The sequence below is a fragment of the Topomyia yanbarensis genome, chromosome 2 (assembly GCF_030247195.1).
Source record: "Topomyia yanbarensis strain Yona2022 chromosome 2, ASM3024719v1, whole genome shotgun sequence".
NCBI classification, from domain to species: domain Eukaryota; kingdom Metazoa; phylum Arthropoda; class Insecta; order Diptera; family Culicidae; genus Topomyia; species Topomyia yanbarensis.
Genome location: NC_080671.1, coordinates 207319830 through 207344195, shown reverse-complemented (window position 1 = coordinate 207344195; position 24366 = coordinate 207319830). Strand labels below are relative to the sequence as shown.

Below are 24366 nucleotides of genomic sequence, written 5' to 3'. Positions count from 1 at the left end.
CTGCTCCAGAAATCTGCATTTCATGCCTGTCGATAAAAAATTCTCTACCAGAAGCAACTTTGCAATGTCAAATGGAAAGAAACGGTGTTGCATTGTTTTGAAACGACATAAAAAATTGTTATTTTAAAAATATAAACAGTCGTTACGAACAAGTGTTGTAATTGATATGAATCATTTTATTTTTTATGACTAACAGCATATATATTTAATTTCAATAAAGTTCGTACAATAAAAACTAAACTTTTTTCTTTTTCTTTCAAAAAATGACAAATATTTTTTTTAAATAATTTTATAGATAGTATCAATATTTTTATTGCGTTTTGACATAAAGTTTTGGTTTTTCAGTTTAACTACGACATATTTTTCTGCGTGTATTAATGGATAAACTATCTAAGGATAAATCAACAATTTCAGAACAGGGTTCAAAGATATGAAACGGAACGCAATATGCCAAACAAGTATGAGAGAGAGCGCACGGAAGAATTTGGTCATCTATATATATATATAAAAATCAATGTATGTTTGTATGTATGTCCGCTAACTAATTCTAAACTACAAGTCCGATCTTGATGAAATTTGGCATACGTATTCTTTCTCCCAAGAAGATGTTCATGGAATGTTTTTTTTGGGGGGGGGGGGTACACTTAGCTTTAGGGGGGGGGGGGGGGTTTGTTTTTAAGGCAAAGAATTATTTATATCTCCATAGTTATTAGTATTTGACATATGTATTTCTCCCACTGAGCCGATGGATGATGGGAGTGGACCAAGAAAGGGGGGGTGTTCTGAAGTAATCCTTATCTATTCATTCAATGTGATTATTAGCGATGAATTCAATTTTGACATAAGTATTCCTTCCACTAAGGAGATGGTCATGGGGTGGTTTTTGTGAACGATGGGAAGGGTGAGAAGTACCTAATCCGAGGAAAGGGAGAGCGGGGGGGGGGGGTTGCACTGAAGAACTTTTTTAGCTATATATATTATATATGATTTGGCACCAAAACGGTGGACATGATTGTTGGTTTCGGAATTTGAAGGAGAGGGAGGGTTTCTGATCAGGCTTGCGAAATGTACCGGAGAACGACACGAATGAGCAGACAATCATACAACGCAACTGGCGGCAGCTGCCGACTGCCCAGTACTGCAACAGCAGCGACTGGAAATGTCATGGATCTCATAACATTTCCATTCGGGAATGTTATGTTCGTTCTGTTCTGTAAGCTGTCTTTTTCTCCCGAGTCCGAGATAGACCCGTTGTGGTAAACAGCTACTCTTTTCCCATGCTGTCACCAATGAGCCCGACAGTTTAGTTTACGCTATGCTTTGGGATTAGTTTTGCCTATCGGCGCTCACCAAATAATAACACACACATGCTACATCATCGCTTCGCTGTGCTGCGGAAATTTTCGTTTCTTTTATTTTCGCTTTCTGTCTCTGGAGCTCATGTAAGCAAAACAGTACTTTAGTAACCTGTTCACTTGGCTTATCAGTGTTACTTTGGATGTTGCTAAGACCAGATTACCGAATGTTTATGGGTGTTCAATCATGTGATTACTGATATATTAAAAGGGGGAGGGAGAGAAAATTTGATTTTAAAACTTTACGATTTATTTGCAAGTGCACCTACCAAGAACCGCTTTATTGTATCTAATAGTGAGATGGGATCTTTCAATTATCTTCGAATGGATTAAAATGCCGAAAGTAACGTTAAATTTCACCACGAATTTTTCCGAAAATGTTCAATCAGTAAAATTTTCAAAATAACTTTTAAACATCAGCAAGGACTGTTACATCACACGGTAGTTAGTTTCGACTTGTAACTTGCACGACATTATATAAATAAACTAACCCAGTGGTGAAAGAGTTCGGAACTATGTTACATATCTTTTTTATATTGATTGAATTGAAAAAAAATTCAATTTGAAAGTACACCGAGAATATTTTTTAAAAATTTCATGGAGGTCCGACAAAAGATTTTCGCATTTCGCTTACCATGAGCAGCGATTACTTGAAACATTAAACTGGATTTTCTCGAAATGTTTTTTCTCCTAAATATTTTTTACATGATTACGATTGCCATAAAATTAGGTAACCGATCTTCATTTTTCCACAATTCTTCGTAATTAGTTATTCTCGTACTTTAGCGTATCTTTACACAGGTTTTTGAAGAAATTTTATTCTAGCCTAAGCGTCTGTTATCTGTGGCTCTACCAATTACCAATAAGTTTTATAAACCTTCCTTTGTTTTTTTACTACGAAAAATGTACTATCAAAAAACTATACCTTAGATATAATAAAATCATTGCTTTATCAATCTTTATCACCTTTGGAATTCAAATTTTTCTCACTTTTTCATCGTAAAAAAGGTTACATCCTTATTGGATTACTAAAAACATCTTGCGTTTAAAATGAACACTCCGTGATCTCTCATGATTTTATCATGTTTTGAATAATAAAAAAATAATATTCTAGTACTGAAATGAATTTCAGTCTTCTCCAGATATCGATATGCATGAAATTGGGAGATTTTATCTATTAGAAACACGTTTTTCACTGCTGGTCTCAACGCAATAATATTTTTGTATCTCTAAAGATGGGATCAACGTCTTTTGTCAATGATTTTTTATCTTTGTGGTAATGGTACCCAAATTTCCAAGAGAAGATACCAGTATTCAAATATCTGCAATTTCTCAGATAGTCAAGCAGCACTAAATGCCCTAAGGGCTCCTACATGTCGCTCAAAACTAATATGGGAGTCCATCCTTGCACTCCGACAACTGGCGGAGAAAAATCATGTCAATCTATACTGGATTCCAGGAAATTGAGGGTCTTCCACTAATTTTATCGGACCAGAACAATTCTGTGGATTCTCATCGAGTGCCCTCAAAATGGAGCTGAAGAAGTGGAAGATCACAGCTATAAACAACAATTGGGGTACCGTAACTGGACTGCTACAATTAAAGAAATTGATTTCACCTAACGATAAAAAAGCCTGGAGTTAATTATGATTAAGGGGTAAGGGTTTCAGCGTGAAAAAACACTTTTTGCGATTTTTTTAGAACTTTGCGTGAAGCGAATTGATCAAAACTTTTGTACATTATTATGTATCATTTCAATAGCAATAACAAGCGCCATAAAAAATCATACATAGGCATTTGTTGTGGAGTGTGTTTGTGTGCTATTGAATGGGGATTGTCTGCGCGCCAGATGACGCTTCGGAACAAATTGTGTTTTCCTCCTATTTCGTTGAAAGTTGCAGCAACGCGCGATGGGTATTAGCTAGTTTTAAATAAAAATTTCTATTTTTGACGAAAAATTCCGCCTTTTTATGATTAAACACCCCCTTAATCAAAAAATAGCTTAAAAACTCAACGTAGGGTTTAGGTATTTTTTACCTAGAATGTGTTTGAAAGAAATCGCTTAAGTAGTTTTTGAATGGAAAGTAAAAACGCAAATCATGTTTTTTCCAGAGACGTTCTACAAAAAGCTTCATCACCGCGTCGTTTGTCGATATTACAAAAGTTTTGATCAATTCGCTTCACGAAAAGTGCTAAAAAACTTTTGCAAAAAGTATTTTTTCTTCATGCTGAACCCCTTACCCCAACATACAATGGCAATGTTTGTGGAAATTGAATAGAAATAACATAGCACGTAACATAATGCTAGCCAATCTAGTCAACTTACACGAAACAATTTTCGTATCAATTAACGATCAGGAATTCATATAGATTGGTATTCATCCCTTTACTTATTTCATAAGAAAGATATAAGTAACAAAAGTGGCTTGTTAATTATCGAATAGATGTGTTTAAGCGAAATGGTAACTTGAACGCGCACCCCATTTGAGATAATAAGTGAAACAAAGATGATAAGCAACGGTTTCAAATGGGTAAAGTTTAGATGAGAATATACTGAGAATGGGTTCACCACTCCATGTGTATAACTGATTTAACTCTCATCTCAATATAAGAAACAGAGCAATCATACGATAGAAAAATAAATAGAAACCCTTAACTGTAATTTATACAAAATAGTGCGAAAAGATTACAGCAACATTGCTCAGCTGTGAACAAAGTAGATGAAAATTTAAATCATTCCTCAAATTCACACGACTTGGAGACGATTCATAAATTACAAAAGGCAAAAATTGCCCAAAATGGACGCCCCCTCTCTCCCCCCGGAAGCATGTTCCAGTTCTGGGATACTATTTGTGAATTTCAATGGAATGCTGGCAATATGGGTATCAAAATTCATGGAATTGCTTCTGTATGCTGTATCCCGTGGATTTGGAACCATTTGGTGATTTGACCGTGGAACGGACATTCCGGAGCAGGTTCCCGTGGAGCAGTGTGTGGCGATTCTGAGGTCAAATTGCTATATGGTCCTCTAACAATAAATAACAGACTTCCGAGACAATTTGAAGAGTTTTGATACTCCTATTGCTAGGACATTATCAAAATTTACAAATCATACTCTAGCACTAGAACATTACTCCGGAAAATCCGGATTACCAAGAACCAGGTTCATTCATCCGGTTAAATTTTACTGAATAAAAAAGTGGACGAGTTCCTCAATCCAAAACATGTAAAAGTGTCCAAATCGGTTAAAGAAAGCCATAGTTATGAGCATTTCAATTTGTGGGTACCCGGGTACCCTCGTCGGCCTGTTGAAGGAGTTTTTTGTTGGACACATATCGGTTAAGAAAATAATCTTAGATTATTTTCAATCTTCTTAAACAATCAAATTGTGCATCGCCAACAAAAAATAAATAATAGCTGACCATTCTCCCACTCTATTTTGGCACACTTCCTCTTTCTATATTGCCCAATACATTCCCTCCCAGCTGTCGGGAGAAAAATGTTATGACATCACGGTTATGGATAGCAAAACAGTTCAGATATGCTGCTGTCACAACATATCGAACTCGTAACATTCCCGAAGCACCTAACTTTACCCTCTGAGCACATTACTGTACATCGCCACTCAGAAACAACCAAACCTTCGGCTTCTGTACATGAGTGCTACGAAATGACTGTACCCTAATTCGTTTGCGTGTGTCATACCTCTCACGGTAACACACAGCACTCATTCAGACACTGAACGGCTATAGCAGCGCTCGGCAGCTGGGCTCGCCGCTGGCTGTGACTGTGTTGTCTTAGGTGCCAGCCAAAATAAATGTTAGCAGTTCGCAAGCCTGTTTCTGATGCAATATCTATCAATTACTTCAAAAATCTAAAATTTTGTTGCATATATGTTTACCAGCACATAAATGAAATGGCAAGAATTTATTTGATAGAGATCTATTACGCGAATGATAATATAATACTGATGAATTGCATGAATTTGTCGAAAATTAAATTGAAAATTGCACCTGCGATCGCTTCATCTGAAGTTAAATCAACATTGCTGGATTATGGACGAACAGCTCTGCCCTAAAACAGCCACTGAATCTTGCGCTTGCGGAAAACGTTACTTACAATATCAATCAAAATTCGGATGTAAGCAAAATGCTGAAAGATTGCAACACTGTTATATAGGACGAATTCGTCAAATTTTATCCGTTAGTCGACACCTACTGATGAAATCAGTTCTTGTTTAAGGGGGTAGGATTATTGTTGAAAAAATATCGTGCTTAAAAAAAATTGGCGATACTGAGAGTGTTAGTCTATTCAGACAATAATGCAACATTTAAGCAATATTTTCCTTAATGTTCACCGCAAAATATTGAAAATCTTCAGGAGACACCACGAATAAATGCAATGTACAGAATAACTTTAAATCTACTGAACCAAATTGTTTGAAATTTTGCACAGTTCTCCTTCATATCATAACATCATTAAAGATCATAACTTTGTTCACAAAAATAAGTTTCATGATTTTTTTTAGCGAAAATTGCATTTTTAGCTGCAGAATGCTATAAAAGATTCAAATATTAAGAAAAAAATAAAAGCTTCGATCAATACCTGGGGATATGTAGCAGAACTGTACAAACCTTGAAAACGATTGGTCCAATATATCTTGATTTATGATTTACACCACAAAGCAAGTTTTAAACGAGATACCTCCAGAGATTTTCTGTCACTGGCTCAATTTTTAGTATTCTGCTATGATATTTGAAGAAATACTGTTCAATTGTGCAGTAAGTATATGGAAAGTGAATGAATATACTAACATTCTCTGTATCGCCAAAATATTTTTTAAATGCTCCATTTTTTATGAATTAACTTTACCCACGTCCACCAACACTCCGTTATGTCTTCGTATCATTGGAAATATGTTTCGAAAACAGAACTTTTCACTATATGTGCATACTTTTATTGAATGATTCTTATAGTCACCTTCGCAGGTTAATTCGCCAAAAAAAGTTAGATATATGGGTTGGGAAAATGTTAATCGATGCAACAATAACTTGCACCACATTTCCACATGATTTTGTAACATAATACAAACTGTTGAAGAATTAATCGATTGCGTAAATTGACTTCAATTTCATACACTACTCCATCCAAAATAAAATCGATGGTAATTCTGTTACGCATATAAATCTATGGATGATCGTATTGAATTATTTAATTCAGTCGATCCACCATGCTTTCAGGAGTATTGGTTTTATACGTTACCAACCCAGCAGTCTCCATCAGACGAAAGTTTTTATATTTAATCGAAAAAATAAAGTTCTTTCTGCGAACTTTTGCGATTAAGGAAGTTGCTTAAGGTGTAAATTGATAAAAAATATTCGAAAATGGACAATAACTTTGTTGTTTCGAGAGCTACAGATTCATCGTTGTTATAAAAATGTGTATTTTATCGCTTTTAACAACTTTGTAGAAGACACTTTTAATAATAAAAAGTAATCGTAAAAAGTTATATTCGAAAACTCCCAAGCAAACCTACATATCTCGCTACTGTTACTATATAGAGCTTTAGTATCTTCAGTAAAGATTTTCACAATAATATTTTCTAGAACTTTACTGAAGACAGTGAGCTTCTAGCTAAATTATTTGGGGAAATAAATTTTGTATCTCACTTTTAGGGGATTAATCACTCAATTTATTATATCAAAACATGCATCTATTTTTATCCTGAAAATTCTTCGAAATCCATTCTCCAAAACCAATGGATCAGGAGTTATTAAATTTTGATCGTGAAAACGTCGTTTTGCAACACTGTGCACCGCATGTGTTGCAATTGAAACTTTGTGTGCCTATTATATTAGTTACTGCGCAACATCGACCCACCACAACTGTGCTTTGGTTGAAAAAATTCACTTAAGCGACCATTTTAGCTAGAAAATATAAAGGAGCAGATGTACCTCGAATTCGAATGATATTAATGGATTTCAAACGATTGTGTATAGGAAAACAGAGCAATTAATTCAATTGTGCTCCAGGTGCTCAAACTAAGAACATTGTCTATCCGCGAGCAAAAATATTTAGTATTTTTAAAATATTTCGTTTAGTCCTGATGGGTGTAGCGAAGCGCACCGGGTTACAGCTAGTAGGGAATAACACTCACTTGTCCTCCTTAAATATTCTTTCAAATTGACGGGATAACACTGTTTAGCACACGATCGGGGAGCAGAACGAAAAAAATGGCGAAAGTTTTAGGTCCCAGGACCCCCTCTGGCGAATAAATTATTGAAAAAAATTGGAACCGGGCTTCACAGATTAAAACCAAAGTTTGTATGGATAACTAGGGGTGTTCAAGAGACAAGATATCAATAAAACTGGTCATCTTAAATTTTCGCATAAAGTCTTACATAAAATGCCTATTACATCGAAAAAGTAATCTATGCAAGTTTTTAGCGCAATCGGACATCATTAAGGGGGTGCGGCATTTGAATATTGTTTTCATAATATAAGAGAAAATCCAAAGGGGAGAGAGAGTACAAGAAATGTTGAAAATCGAAAAAAAAAATCGAAAACCGCTGAAAACAAATTATAAATTTTTTTTAGATCAAGGAACTTGGAAATTTTTGAAAAAATGATTCGAAAATCGAAAATTTTACTGTAATGCCCTACGATTGAAAAAAAATTCCCATCGAACTAGGCTTGATAGCAGCACAAATAAAAAGAATGCTGGGATTTGGGGTTCCAACTAAACCACCGTGAAGGAATTTTTGAAAAAAAAAAATGGAACGGGACTTCACAGTTTAAAACCAAAGTTTTGTGAAATTTTTGAAAATTTGCATCTTTTAAGTGAAAATGGACATTTTTGATCGAATTTTTCCAACGTATTGGTCTTGGGAGCACAACAAATAAAAAGATGGCGGAGATTTACGGTTATAACTAAATCACCGTGGAGAAATTTTTGAATAAAAATTGGAACGGGACAGTTTATAATTATTGGCCACTTGGAACAAACCACGGTTTGTTTTTTCGAAATTGATTGTTGATCTTCTACATGAACCAAACATCGTAGTTTAACCCAGCTTTTTAATGTTTTTATAGCACGTTAAAGTCAAAATTTTATCGAGGATACGTATTTCTCAGAATTCGCAAATAAAAGATACAATTTCACGAAATTCTCCAGTTTTTTATCATTTAGATAATTCAGTGACAAGCCGGCCAGCTGACCCATAATACCGCAATTGTGTGCAGATTTTTAACAATTTTTTTTGTACTAAAATTTATCTAAATTTTCCAAAAGCTGCGTCTTTCCCTTCTTTTCCAAAAATCGCGTAAAGCGGCTGCATTTTGATTAATTTCCGCAATCATAACTATTAAGTGTCTTCTTGCAGATCTATGAATAGAAACGGTTGAACAAACGCCAGAGGTTGAACTGGAAGGGATTCTATTTCGAAATCTTTACTTCAACCGTATTACTGGTTTTTCGCGACATTATATACATTATGTAAATATCATAACTGCTTGACTGAGTATAATCGTTTGACAGTCTTATCTTTGCTGAGTTGCTTCAGTGTCACATTTGTTTATTTTTAACGCAACAAGAAAATAAATATTGAACCAGCCTAATGAGGTTTTTTGATCTGCCCTAATCAACAGTCAATTTTATTTTCAAGATTTTATAATGTCAAAAAACAAAGTCAGCGCATTAAAATTGCCTGAAAAAACTTATTTGGTCAACAAAATAACAAATTGTTGAGTCACCCTAATAAACAGTTAATTTTATTTAATATATTTTCCGATGTCAATAATGTATTCAACTATCCAAAACTACTTGAAGCCACCTTTTTCGAACCATTAGAAAGTGGCGATTGTGGTCTACAATCTCTTCTATACCGGGCCACACTATGGTATGCGGTGTGGCCTGTTCTCAATCCATATTAATTTGATTTCTAAATATCATTTGTAAAATACACATGAAGGTGAAACTAGAAATACATCTAGTTTGGCATTTTAAATCTTTGTTTTGAGTTATCTACATGTCTAGAGGCAATATACTTCGCTCTGTTTGAGCTTCAATAAACACTTCGGTCGCGTTAGGGGACAACACTTCATATGCGACCGTTTGTGTTCATTTTGGTGTCCTCTAACGCAGCGTTTACAACGGTCGTGAAAAAAATTTCATGAAAGCACGAAAATCTAAGTATACTGTATTGTTCTGTGACTATCGATGATCAAATTCCGTAGAACAAATGGATGCTCTAAAGTTTGAGATAGAGCAGGTTTTTTGATTAATACAAGTGTAGGTTGGAAAATCAATATTTTGCCCTGTTGTCCCCTAACGCGACATTTTCACCTCTCAGAATGAAATGACAACCTGAAAAATATCGAACCCATAACATTAACGTTGTGTTAGGACTTTTAAAGTATTCAATTAAGTGTTTTGAGCGTACATCGTAGGATTTTTCAAACGACAAGCTGTTAACAGTTGCTTAATGCGTGCAAACGTTGTCCCCTAACGCTGCAATGTGTCTGTAGTCCTTTTTCTGGGTAGAAATTTCCCCCGTAATAGTAACCGCAATGAGCGAACAGGCTTTTATAGGATTATTTATTAAAATAGCTTATAGTTTCGCATACGTCACTCATAATTGGTGTATTCTCTTGTCGTGTTCGTTGCATGCGTTTTTTGATAAGACCGAAAACTATTTCTATGGGATTGAAAAAGGGACAGTAAGCCGGAAGGAATATTGGTAGTATGCCTATTGATCGCAGATATCTAATAATGTTAGCATCGCAGTGAATTCTTGCACCATCCATTATCCAAACTGAATGCAATCGTGGATATTGATAGACTTTCGGATTTCGTAGTGCGAACTCGCGAGCGCAGTCAAAAAATTTAGTGCGGTTAAACGTTCCATCCGTCCAAAAACTATCCAAAATTCCGTCTGATCCAAAGAAACACAAGAAAGATAAACGTGGTCTGCGGCAAAATTCACCACTGTAAATAACTTTTTGCCCCACAACACCATATCCCTTACGGCGTAACATATCCCTGTTGTCAAAACTCACTTCGTCCAAGAACACCAAATTATAAATGTCCCACGGAATAGCCAGAAGTCCAGCTTCATGCAGAATGAAACAAACCGAGGAAACAATTATGCTTATTTGAAAGTGCTTTTGAAACTTCTCCTTAGCTTCGTCCAACAATAGCAAAGGATGCTCCTGGTACAATTGCACTAACCATAATCTCATTTCCGCGTTGAACTTCTTGTAGATTTGGATCCGCTTTTTCCGTTGGTAGACACCTTCATTTTCGAACTTTCTTAACCACGAATAAATTGTGAACAAGCTCTTGCCGTAAATTGTAGCAATATCTTTTTTGCTCATTCCCAAATAATAATGTGCATAAAGGGCATGATACACGGTGTTTGGTACTGCATGCTGTTGTTGGACTGCATGAATGATGACATTGGCCATATTTATACCACTATTTAGCTAACGATTAATTATCATTTGCTTTTATATTGAAATTTAAATATTATTTATTGAGATCAGAATATATTTCTTTATTTTTTTTTCTTTTTCGAGAGTTGTCCTACTGGAGCTGTAGAGCTAGGTTCTCGGAAGGGCTCCCCGTCAGAATCACATACTACAATTTGCAGACGAGACAGGCAATGTCGCCCAATAAAACACTGCAATAGGCCAATTGTAGCGGGCCGTGATTCTGAATGTGATATTCATTGTACGGTTCAGGCATGTGCGGGCGTAGGGACTCGCGATCGCGTGTATCATCGCGAAGGGCTCGAACATTTGTATGTTAACGTGCTCGATCGCGTTTGTATGTCGCGTGTGCTAACGTGTATGAACTTCGCGTGTATAAATTCTATTTCATAACCGTGTGCCTTTCGCGTATTCGCGTGTGTTCTAGAATGATCGCGCGCGGACCGTGAATCTGATACTTAATTTTTTGTGTACGGTTCAGATTCCAGAAGAAAGTGGGTTCTTACATATCATTAGAATTCCCATTCATGTCGCCGTAGAACGCGTGGTCTAGTGGATATGAGCTTTATTTTTTTTGGATTGGTCCAACTGAATGTATGGACCTAAATTGCTAGAATGAAGGCTACAGTTTTCCGGACGTGACCGATTCATGATCGCGCGCGTTTGCGGGTTCGCGTTTGAGACCGCGTTTGTAACTTTGTAAGTACTAAAACGTTCACACAATTGCCGGAGTGTTATCAAGTTTACGCGATCGCGGGCATAGGTGTGCGTAGATGATCGCGAAGGGCTAAAGCGTTCGTATGTTGACGTGTTTGTCGCGTGTGCTCGCGTGTATGTGACTTCGCGTGTATAAATTCGATTTTGAAACCCTGCGGCCATTCATATATTCGCGGACCGTCATTCTGATCTTTAGCTTTCGGTGTACGGATCACATTCTGACAGGGAGAGAGTTACCCCATATCACTAGAGTTTCCGGTCATGTCGCCATGGAACGTTTTGTCTAGTGGATATGGGAGTTATTTTTCAATTTTATTATTTTTTTTATTAATTAACAAGGACCTAGATTGCTGGTACCGAGGATAGAGTCTTCCGGACGATCCCGATTCATGACGGCGCGAGCGCGGGAGTTTGTAGGTTGACGCTTGAGATCGTGTTGCTAAGTTTATGAGTGCTGAGATTTTCACCTTATCACCGGGGTGTAATCATGTTTGCGAGTTCGTGGGCGTAAGTTGCTTGGACAATTGCGAGGGGCTCTAACGTTTGTGCGCTGACGTGATTTTGTAACGTGTGTTCTTGAATGGTCGCGTGAACCGTGAGTCTGATATTAAATTTTCGGTGCGCGGTTAGAATTCTGGCAGAGAGTGGGATCGTTTATATCGATAGGGTTCCCGGTCATGTCGCCATGAGACGTGTTGTCTAATAGGTATGGGCGTATTTTCTTAATTGGTCCAGCTGAAGGCATGGACCTAGGCTTCTAGGATCAAGAATAGACTTCCGGACGTGATCGATTCGCAATCGCGTGCGCGAGGGCATTTTTGTAGGTTCCCGCTTGAGACCGCGTTTGAGAATGTGTGAGTGTTAAGACGTTCACTATCATCATCTTTGCTGACCCAGCTGAAGGCGGGTGTAGAATGGCAGTATAGGACTCAAAAAGAAGAAATAAAGGACAATATATGAGAGACGTAATAGATTAGATAGGTACAAGATACAGCTGAATTTATGATCATCACGTGAAAGACATACATTAGTACTTCAAACTCTACCAATACTTAAATAGCGAACCACCACACATAGCAGATCCTTTCTTTTTTTATGTCGCTAGCCGTGCATTGAAGAATGCCTAAAAATCTGAACTAGGCCCCGTGAAGTCCTGTCCGTCATCTGTCCGTCTCGTCCTGTCGTGTCTGGGGCTTCCAGGTTACATGCATTCACCAGACGAGACTAGCTTAAATCAACTTAATTGTGCACTGTTTTGGTAGAATCGAGGCGATCATCGAAATGATAGATCCTACGAGTGAATGCACTTGGCCCAGTCACCTGTCGAGCATTTGTATATTTGCGAGTTTGAATGTTTACGTGTGTATGGGAAGTGTTGTGTGTTGAGATATGTGTGTTACCTGTAAATAATAAGTTAATACAAATAATATTTAATGTGTTAAAATAAGACATGTGTAATATGCTACTTGCAGTTTTTGGTCGTTCCTACTTATCTGATTCAATTGAGTATGAGAGTACATCTCAATTCTTCTAAAACCTGGCGACGTCTGATGGTAGCGAATAGTCATTGTTGGCAGCAATGTTACCTTTTTTTGATGAATGAACTCGGAGAGGTCATCATAGGAATGTGACGCATGGGACCGAAAATAAATAAAACAAAATGAAATAACGAGAAGAGTTAATATTATTATTGAGTATTATTTGAACAACACACATGTAACATGCAATAAAACTATTTGGAATCGTCTAAATGCCAGAAAATGATATATATTTACTATTAACGACAATTGCATTCCGTTAAAAGTTTCTCATGCTATGCTGACCGGGAATGGATGATTGATGTGCGTCGGTAAATTAATCGTACCTTCATTTATCCAATCCGAATGAGTCGAATGGAATGCACGAATTGAACACCGATAAAAAGTGATCCAAAGAAGGATTACCCACTATTCTATCATATAAGCCAGTTCTGCATCCATTCCCTGACCCATATCTCACAAATACTCAGACGAACACATACACAGATAGACATACGACTAGCACATAACAATTTTACAATAGTACTAAAAACTACAATTATTACAACACAACACAACTAATAGGGTTCAACTGTCATTTTTTTAATGCGCCTGTGCACGTTGACGAGGTCGACCGACAAATCGACACACAATGACTCCCACTGCGAGCCGTGCTCAAAAAGACAGCCGTTAAGCTGTTGAACAATGTCTGCAAACACAGCCCACAGAAAAAGTCACTCCACGGCGACCCGCCAATCGGCCACGCCGTTGTGCACAGGCTCTTAGCTGACTGTTAGTTTGGGCTGGTGCAGAGTATGAAATAAAAAACATAAAAAAGGCCCATAAGCCCTCTCGCTCTCCTCGATGCACCACTATCGAGGCGTAATGCAATAACCATCTTAAAGCAGGTGTCTGCTCAAATATGCTTGAAGATGTTTGCAGTACCGTCAAACCCGTCAGCCTACGAGAGGGCAGAATATATTTCTTTATTTCAAAACAAAAATGTCAAAACATGAAATGACAATTCCACTGACGTCGCTAGAAATCTTCGCGTGGCTGGACTGTTCAGCGTATTGCAGAATAGTGCTGCAGCAACAAAATACGGGGCATTCCACGCAAAATTTGCCACAAAATTTTTTTTTCGCTCAGAAATTTTTTTTTCTCGGTTTAGTAGTCAAAAATATTCGACACGTATTTTTTTATTTCAACATAGTAGGCGAGACTTTCGAGATTTTTTGTGTTTAATTTCACCATTTGAAAAAACCTACTTTTTCAATCGCTCGTACTGTTAAAACTAAAGAAGATACCAAAAAGTTCCCAAGACATGAAATGTGCGCCTTTTCCCCACCTTTTGATTAAGTATATTAATACTTACTCAACGTATTGGTTTTATGGAAAATATTGAAAAGTTTAAAACAAATCTATTTTTTATTTCAAACTTGGACATGATTTTTTTTCTTTTTTTTTATTGTATTAAATAGGAAAATCATTTTTCTTGATGCCATAAAAATTTGAAAGTGGGCAATTAAATACTTACGGAGATATGAATTTATCAATAGCGCCTTGCGTGCGAAAAACGTACCGCCACGCGCTTCGCTCGTACTGAGACTTGGGTGTATGAAGTTTTACCCACCAGCGCGTTGTGTAAAACACACTTGCGATTAGCTTTACTATTTATTGCATTTAGATGTATGTTTAATTTCAGATTTATTTAGTCTTAATCATTCAACAGTGTTGCCGGAAGAAAAGATTTTCAGTTTTAATTTGAAGTCCACGTTCGTCTCAACATAGTGAAAAGATTGTGGTCCAGATATGGCATTTTTCGAAACAATTCTGTGGATTTTTCTCTGCTCTTGCATCATTGGTTCGATTGGCACGTTTCCTATGTTATTCTGAGATTTGAACTTGAAACATTGCGTGACAAAGCAGCTTTCCTTGCCACATCGTACGACTCAGTTGCGGTCCACATTTGATCATCATTGATCATTTGTAAACTGGCTCGACAAATAATGACTTCGTCGCAAGCACCTTTTCCATAGGCTTTTGTGCGAAAATGTCACTGTGTGGGGTGAATGCAGTCAGATTTGTGGTGAAAAAAATTAGCACAACGTTTCACATTTTTAAAATGTTGACGAACACCATCAGAAAAATAAATGCAAACATTCAAGGTTTTCAAAAAGAATGGAGTTAAGAGTACGACGTAGAAAAGATAGGTAACTAAACTGAAAACAAGATTGAAAAAGCGCCAGAAACTTGAAAAGCATTCGTTCAAAATTTTTGCAGAACTGCAAGAATCTCTCTTCAGCAATCATTTATCGCCAGAATACAAATATCATATTTTAATCATTTTAAAAATTATCTCATACAAAGATATTGCCAATTGTTTTATATTATAAAATCAACTACAACATTGAGTATAAAACAATAATAATCTAAAACAAACATAACGCATTGGCTGTGTATGTTTTCCTTTAGGGGGGCGTCTGATGTAAAGTGCTTAAACCGAAAGTGATTTTGGTTTACGATTTTGAAGGTAAGGCAACAATGGACCGCTTTTGTAATGTTAAGATTTATTTATACATTCATTATGTACGAGAAAAAATTGCTGTCATACAGAACCACACAAGCGTTCCAAGAGTAGACGTCTAACCATTTCCACGTCGAGGAGCGCCACGGCGAATATGATAACTCTTGATAAAATTGACTGAAACAGGAAATTCAATAAGATTTTTAAAATTTGGACTATTATTTACTCGATTAACAAAAAAAATATAAAATGGTTTGAATTTTGGAATATGGAATAGCATTATAAAATCCGAAAAATCTGATATTTTTATGTAAAATTCATTCATTTTTCTTAAAAATAATGAGAGAATTTTTTTTATTCAGTTTTCCGTTGTTCATCGACTGGCTACACATATTATGCATCCTCATAAAAAAATCAAGTCAATCCGTTGAATAATTATTATTGTTTATTTTTATTTATTTCTAATAAATAATATAATAATGAATAATGATAATGAAGTTAATTGCAAGAGTGTTTTACACAACGTGGTAGTGTGTAAAATCTCATACAGTCAAACCTGAGTATGAGTGAAGTGCGTGGCGGTACTTTTCGCGCCCAATGCGCTATTGAAAAATTCATATCTCCGTAAGTATTTAATTGCCCACTCCCAAATTTTTATGGCATCAAGAAAAATGATTTTCCTATTTCATCCAATAAAAAAAGAAAAAAAATCATGTCCAAGTGTGAAAAGATCGATATGTTTAAAACTTTTTAATATTTTCCATGAAACCAATACGTTGAGTAAGTATTAATATACTTCATCCGAACGCTATGAAAAAGGCGCACATTTCATGTTTTGGGCAATTTTTGGTACCTTCTTTACTTTTGACAGTACGAGCGATTGAAAAAAGTAGGTTTTTTTTTTTCAAATGGTGAAATTAAACACAAAAAATCTCGATAGTCTCGCCTACTATGTTGAAATAAAAAAATACGTGTCGAATATTTTTGACTACTAAACCGAGAAAAAAAATTATCTGGGAAAAAAGTTTTCGTGGCAAATTGTGCGTGGAATGCCCCATACATATTGTACCCCCATTAGACTGGCCGCGAGTTATTAGACAAAAATTCAATATAGCCGTATCAACGAGCGCAGGGCTGAAAAAGTTTCCTTTTAACCTGACAAGAACACCTGTAAAATTTGAGCCCGATCCAAGTAAAATTGATGGACCCGAAAATGAATTGAAGTGAACCAAAGGCAATTTTATTGAAATTTTTTCACTCTTTTCCTTATATAAATTATTTTAAAACCATTAATATTATTATCAAATTGCATATATAATACCTTTATTGATGCGAGAAACAAATTACAAAATTTCAATTACGCGAAGCGTCGATCTTTTCTAACCAGGGGGTGGCAATCCTATGTTGATGTACAAACGTACACAGTAGTCAACATATGGTGGGCTCAGTCGCTTCTAGGCACATGCCCAAGGATGCAAAATGCCTACCTTTTCTGCGGCTGTAATTTTTCTGCCTACATTCTCATTTCTCTTTTGCTGCTGTCGTTCGCTATTGCAGGATGCCCAGCGCTGTACGGCAGTCTGTAAGCAAAGCAGTAACATGACAAAGAAATACTGCCCCCAGTACAGCCACCAGACGCGAGCGGTACAGCTTCTCTTTCCTTATTTTACATTTTTTAATATTTTTAATCTATTCAATATTTTCAATCATAAACGACGACAATAAATCTATACCGTTTATTCAAAACGTAATAACTAACAAATGTAAACAAACTGAGTTTACTAGGCCAAATAAAAGCTAAGCATTGACTCTTTATCGTCCACAAATAATAGAGAAAAATGATAACTCTTTATATGTTAATTTAATCTTAATTCAAAATGTCACGTATAGTATACCAAAGTTTTGCTAATATTTTGTAGATGTGATGTTTTGCGTTGTGATGTTTCTCCAAGTCGACTGTAGTTAGTATGTTTTGCCAATGCCAAACCTCATATCTACACTCTCGGTTGCAATATAGCGCATGAAATATATCACAACTACAATCCCGTCTCTCAAAACGTCACAGTAAAATGTACCATCTACAAACGGTGTTGCCAAAACCTCATATGTAAAAGAGCATAATAGCAAAAGCGATCGGCAAAATGTAATAAAATAATAGTTATCAATTATCTCCCTATTATTTTCGCGAAAAACATGTAATATGCTTATACGATCCTGCAATGAGTAAATGCAGAGGTGATAGTAGAATTAATAGCCTTCTGTGTGCTTTGTTAAATAAATTTAAAAGTTACAAGGAAATTTTTGAACGCAATTTTCTTCGTTTGACGTTTCTGTTAGATATGATGTAATGAAACGGGCCTCTCCCTTTGACTATGCAGAGAAAAGTGTACCCTGAAAATCGAAGTTACCTATTTTTTGGGTTAAAATTGCTCACTGCGAAGTTTAGAGATTACCCAAAATTTAAGTTCGTCGCTGTGAACTTCGTATTGGGTAGCTATTGAGCAATGGCGGTTACCCAAAATCAAGGTCATTGATTTATACCCATTTTTGGGTAGCTCACTTCAAACAAAATATTAGGTAATTTTTTGTTGACAGTCGTCGTTATTATGGTGAACTGCTTTTGTGATAAAGGGCTGCGGAAGATTTGGCACAAGGTAACTATAATAAATCAGTAAAATATTTTCAATTAAAACAATTGATTACTTTATGTCAGTCAAGAAGCCGGTTCCGATAATTATAGCTGGGTTGGTGAATACCTTGGTGAGTACAACACTTTGTTTATTTTTTGTTCTTGGGTACATGAGAAGCTGCTTCTAACTTCCTTACACAGGAAGGGTCGTTTTTGAGCAATGGCTAGTACAGAAAGGCCAATTTTTTCGGCAATGGCTGTATTACAAATACATTGCTTGCATTTGAAAGCCGTTGCTTGGTCGATGGCTTATTAAAGTTTCTTTGGCATTTTCCGACGGTTCCGGGAAGGGGAATTCAGAAAAACCTGTTTAAGTGGCCGTGTCTATGTGTGCATGAGTTAATCCATTGCAAATGACCAAATGACAAGAGGTCGAAAGTAATGAAATGTAAAGGTATCAAAAGTTGAATATTTCTTCGCAAAACAGGAATATTCGATCATGTTTCCGTGCTTGGTTTCTGAATATTCCGATGCACCCGAAAATGTTCAGCGCTAGTCTGTAAACACTTTGAAAACCTGTGATGTTTGTTATGCCGCTCGGTATGCTATGCGATTTGGATGTTTTTCCTTAGAAGGTCATCGGAATGAAGTTACAAATTGCTTGAAACGTGCTAATATAACTTCTAATGAATTCAAAGAGCGCACATATACGATTCGTTGATGATTCGAGGGTCAAGTGAGTACTATCGAATCGCTCGGTCGTGGCTTTGTTCAAGTAATTAATTGGAAATAGGAAACAAATTTTTACCAGGTATTTTCTTTTACTGAACTGTGTTTGTTGGTTGGTTCGTGAATTGATTGCGAGAATAGTGGAATTTTGCATATAATCTTACTATAATATAAAAATGAAAGTGTTTTTGCGATGACCGAGCATCACCGCTGCACGGATCGACTCCAAACTTTGCATATGTGCTCCGTAGATTTCCGAGAAGGTTAAAGGTATGAAGTGGACAATAGCAACATTCTCGAATTCGCAACAGTCCCGAGCTTCCCCAGTTGCATAACAACTTTCTCATTTCTACGGGTAGCTTCAATTGTGCCAGCCTGTCGTCGGCCAGTCATCAGAGTGAAACAGACTCTTCACCGAAGATTGCGTTCACGAACTCTTGATAAGGTCGATAGCCTCTTTCGATAGTCAAATTAAAAGTCCTTCGGAAGCGACGCTAGGCGAAGCATACTACAAATTGGGGAGTACGATGCATTGGGTTCAAAATCGTTGTTTTTGCTAATGTAATGATGTGATTAAAATGATTTTGTGTCGAAATGAAGAGATACTGATACAAACTCAAAGAAGGAATTGTAGAACTTGCTAAGATGCATCAATTCGATAATAATAAAGGTGTTATTTGTTATTTACTATTTTGAAGGAAATTAGCAAAAACGCTGAAAACACACTAACTTTGAACTAATTTACTTCTAAAAGAGTGCTAAATTCACTTTACTGTAAGATATTAGTGTATTTTTCTATGTAAAATTTTCTTAGCTTTCCAGTGGAAACAAAAAAATATGTGCAACCCGAGACAGTTGGAGCCGGAGCCTAAATCAATATCTAACGGATGGCTTCAGCGCACCCCCGAAGGAGACCATTCGCCTTGTTCGGTTTGCCCAGCTATTGAGACCCCTCCTACGGGCGGGTACCATTTGTTTCTGAGTTCTGGCTCCAGAATGGTCCAACTGGACTCAGGTACCTTGATTACCAGTCTAAAACATTCGCTAGAAATCAACAACAGTATACAAAGAAGGCCTCAGACCGGTATAATTGATTAGCTCTAACGCTTTTTATCATCACGGGCAAAGATCTACTCAAACACAAGGTCCCCAATCGTGGCCGATTTAGGAAAGGTAGAGTCGAAGGAAAAAGGAGTCAACTCTGTTCGCTAAAAACGGAAACGACCGAAAATCGTGAAACTACCTACACCAGAAAATACCAAAAAATAGTTTACTGTAAAAAAAAACTGTTTAATCACTTCAACTCATAATTCGCTTACAAAAAAATATTTATTTCACATTTCGGGTCTCGAACCCAGGCCTTCCAACTTGCTAGCTAATTTCCTCGCAGCGCGCTAACCAACATGGTCACTGCCTATCCTGGCTCTCTCCCTTCCCAAAGCATATCAAAAATCTAACTAACTAACGTGGTGTTCATCCGAAAATGAGTGGCTCAACTTACGGTGCGTGCATATACAGTCGGCGTGTTTACGTGTAACACAGCGATTTCATCGCTGACCTAGGATTTTCACGGGGTGGGAAAAATAAAACCGCCGAACAAAAAAATTGATAATCGGGTTTCGAACCCGGGCTTTTTGAGCTTGTCACGAAAACGCTGTCACTTAGCTCACTGAACCGGCATTTGCGGGTTTAAACAAAATTGATCATGCACATGTCAAAAAAGGAAATGAGTACTCACACTACCATGGATTTACGTGGGTCGCTCGAAGATCCAGTCCGCTGGAGATGCTGATCCGGTTGCCACAAACGATTTACCCGGTCGTTTGCTGGCAGAGTCTGACCTGATGGGGGTCACTGCATTACATGCTTCCCCCGTGGGTTGATCGATAGTCGGTGCCCAGCAACTGGACGTATGCTGGCAACGACGCTGCTCCCTAGCTAGCGTGAATTTGACGGTCGTCGCTCTTCCGGATGGTTCACCGGGAACTTTGTAGTTAGATGGCGGGGTCAGAAGCGGTTGATGACGGATGATGATCGGTGTGACGGGATGCTGCAGCTTCAAACCTGCACGAAAAACACGCATCCAACGACAAGTTGGAATTAGGGCACGCACTGCACTGGCCACCATTTGCACCTTACCTTAATTCGGGAATACCGACTCTAAACTACTGCTTCGATATGCGGGAAGCCACTTAACTTGTACGAGTTAGAACTGGGAAGGGAAAACTAATTACTGGCAAAACTTATATAGAGAATCTCACGATTTTTATCTTTACCTATAAAACCACACCGAGGCGCGAGAAAAAAACTAAAACCACTCCTGCCTCTTCCACGATCCAGAACAAAGTGAAAAATCAGATCTTTGGAGTCCTCAGTTTAAAGCATGAGTCAGATCTTCGTGACCGGAACTACGCAATCGTTCACGAAATTACGCAAGTTTCCCCGAAGCCTTTTTGTATACGGCTTCAATTTCTTTTGAATATCCCCAGACCTCGATCCTCTACCACCAAATCTCGGGTGCTGCCGAATGGCTTTCAAAACCCAGAGACAAATAGTTTCCCCTCCACTATAGCTTATTCTGCGGTTAAAGGTCGCAGAAAGGGTTATCTCAAAAGCGGGGCGACGCCTGCGTCGCGACCACCCGCCAAAAGTAACTCGGCTGCAACCACGACTGGATCCGGTGGGTGAGCAACCACTCATCTGACAGTTCATTCGAAGGAACTCCAACCAACCACTCACTCTCATTCACATTTCGGGAGAAATTACTGAAGCTTTTACCCATGATGAGCGGACCAGTTATTCGAGGGGCCGCCCGATATTATTTACATTCATATCGTAGTACTACATATGATAAGTGGAATACTTTTTTATGTATAGTTAGTATATAAGAAAATAAAATAAAAATGTCCAAGTTCAATAACCCAAACACGTAGCAACAAGAAGAGATAGGTGTATGACGTCAAAGAACAAATTATCCAGCTTTTTCATGCGAACAATCCGAAATATTAAAATAAAGTTGTTAACTATTTAAGTTTTCGAGAAATAGACGAAAACTCGATAAAAAACTTACTTTAAAATACTTAATTTCTCAAATGTAGCTTAAACTGAATATCTGATTTATTATGAAATATTCTTTAATATGAAATATTCTCACCTTTCTAATGAAATCAATAGAGTTGAAATACAAAGTGTACTTTTTGAGCTAGAGGCTTTACGGTAACTATTCCTAAGCAACACTTATTAGATAATCAGCAGTCAAACATGATGAAGTCAGTGTGCAATCCGCCAAAATCATCGTCACAACACAACGCAACAACAACAACGCGTAGAGGCTTTACGGTAACTATTGTAAAATTAGTATACTATCACAGTGAAACTTATGGTTTTGTTGCTGTACATTTCTTTTCGGAAAATAATGACACTTATGGAATTCATTACTCGCCTTACACCATCATTATAAGCTCAGTATTGTCTAGCATTTCGTCGATATATCGCTATATGGAAAAACGCTCAAGTGCGAACAAAACGAAAGTAAACGCAAAACATTTTTAGAAAAGTCTCAATGTGGATTTCTGAAAACATTTGCAATAATGGCATAATTCATTCCTCATGTAATACTCACTGTAATCAACTTTTACTAATTACACTAGTTTACAAAATAAAAATCTGAGCTCCAAAAGCTGACCTCTATTTTCGATGCAAAATTGTGTGCTGAATTCGAAAATGATATCCAAAAAATTTACAGTAGAACAGTTTTCGAATTAGAGTGAAAAAGTGAATTTCGCCTTTAAAGAAAAAAGTACATTTAGTAAAATCCGTACATCTTCGGTAATAGCGCAACAACATGAAATATAATTATATTAAAATAAAGTTAAATGCATATACTGTCGGTCGTCCGAACATTTTGTTTTGATGCGACTAATGGTTCTGATGTTACTTACGAGTTTGTTGAATTTTTTCTTAATTTTTCCTAATTTTTTAAAGAAAATTAAGCGTTTGGCCAAGATTTTGGGCAAAATTAAGCATTTTTAAAAATTATATTTTTAGTGACACTTATAGCCTGCTAATATCCAATGAAAATGAGTTATGAGTTTAAATCGGATGTAAATTGTGAAAGTTATTCAATTTTCTTATAATGAGTATTTTTGAGTTTCTCTGGATTAACTAATAGACCTTTCTCGTCAAAAAATTTTATATGCTGGAATGCTTCCTTTTTTATCCTCGATTCGTTACTGCATATTGCCGCGATGATTTGGTACCTCTAACTATTGAAAAAATCAAAAATCTGCAATTCTTCGAAGGACAGGTAGATTTTAATATAATTTTGCTAGTGTTAGTATTTAATTAACTTACTGTGTATGGTAGGCGAGATGGAGGATAGTGAGATGGAATCCTCCATTTCACAAGAGCAAAATTCTTCTGATCCCCCTCTCTCAACTCCCCCTAGAATAAAACTATACCCTCAAGGGTCTTCTGGACCTTGGCAGGTTTTCTTCAGGCGGAAAGGAAAGCCATTAAACCTTGTGCAAATTGCACGGGATCTGACTTCACGATTTTCTGCTGTAACAGAGATCGTCAAAGTAAATAAAGACAAACTTCGAGTTAGCATTGATAACATTAGACAAGCTAACGAAATAGTAGCCTGCGAACTCTTCACGCGTGAATATAAAGTTTATATACTTTCGCGCGATATAGAATGCGATGGAGTCATCTCCGAACCCAGCCTCACTGCCGAGGATATACTTAAGCATGGTGTTGGTTGTTTCAAGAACACCCTGCTCAATACAGTTAAAATACTCGATTGTAAGCAATTGTACTCAGTATCACTTGAAGAAGAGCAAAAAGTTTACCGACCCTTCTATTCATTTCGTGTAACTTTCGCTAGGTCTGCTTTGCCTTGCCATGTTCTAATTAATAAAATTCGTCTCCCCGTTCGCCTTTTCATCCCTCGTGTGATGAATTGCCTCAATTGTAAACAGCTTGGCCACACAGCCACTTACTGTTCCAATAAGATACGGCGTGGCAAATGTGGGGGCCTCACCAAGAGGATACATGCAATAAAAACTTAGAAAAATGTTTACATTGCGGAGAAAATTCACACGAGCTCCTTGCATGTCCCATATATAAATTGCGAGAGGATAAAATTAAACGATCCTTGAAGGAGAGGTCTAAGCGCTCTTATGCAGAAATACTGAAAAATGCTACTCCTGAACCCACGGTCCCAGAAAACAGATACGCTATTCTATTGCCGAAAGAGTCTGACTCTGACGAAGCGTCCGAAGGTACATCATTTGTTTTACCTAGAGGATCCAGGAAAAGAAAACAATCCTCTTTTCCCAAACTGCCAAGCAAGGGCCTTAAAATTTCTCCTCCAATAAATAAATTGCGGCCAAAGCTAAAGAA

The 24366-nt window shown here is 37.0% G+C and overlaps 2 protein-coding genes across 3 annotated transcripts in view; both read right to left on the bottom strand.

Annotated features, from left to right (window-relative positions):
• The window catches only part of LOC131682790 (alpha-1,3-mannosyl-glycoprotein 4-beta-N-acetylglucosaminyltransferase B), a 138071-nt gene that overhangs the window by 72721 nt on the left and 40984 nt on the right, over positions 1 to 24366 (bottom strand). The window lies entirely within an intron of this gene.
• LOC131682793 (uncharacterized) lies at positions 8332 to 12527 on the bottom strand. The gene has a single exon (XM_058964548.1). The coding sequence runs from the start codon at positions 10818 to 10820 to the stop codon at positions 9948 to 9950; it is 873 nt and encodes a 290-aa protein (XP_058820531.1). The 5' UTR covers positions 10821 to 12527; the 3' UTR covers positions 8332 to 9947.

What these genes read in the sequence shown, in the direction of transcription:
- LOC131682793 (XM_058964548.1), bottom strand. Translation starts at nt 10,820, where the DNA reads ATGGCCAATGTCATCATTCATGCAGTCCAACAACAGCATGCAGTACCA.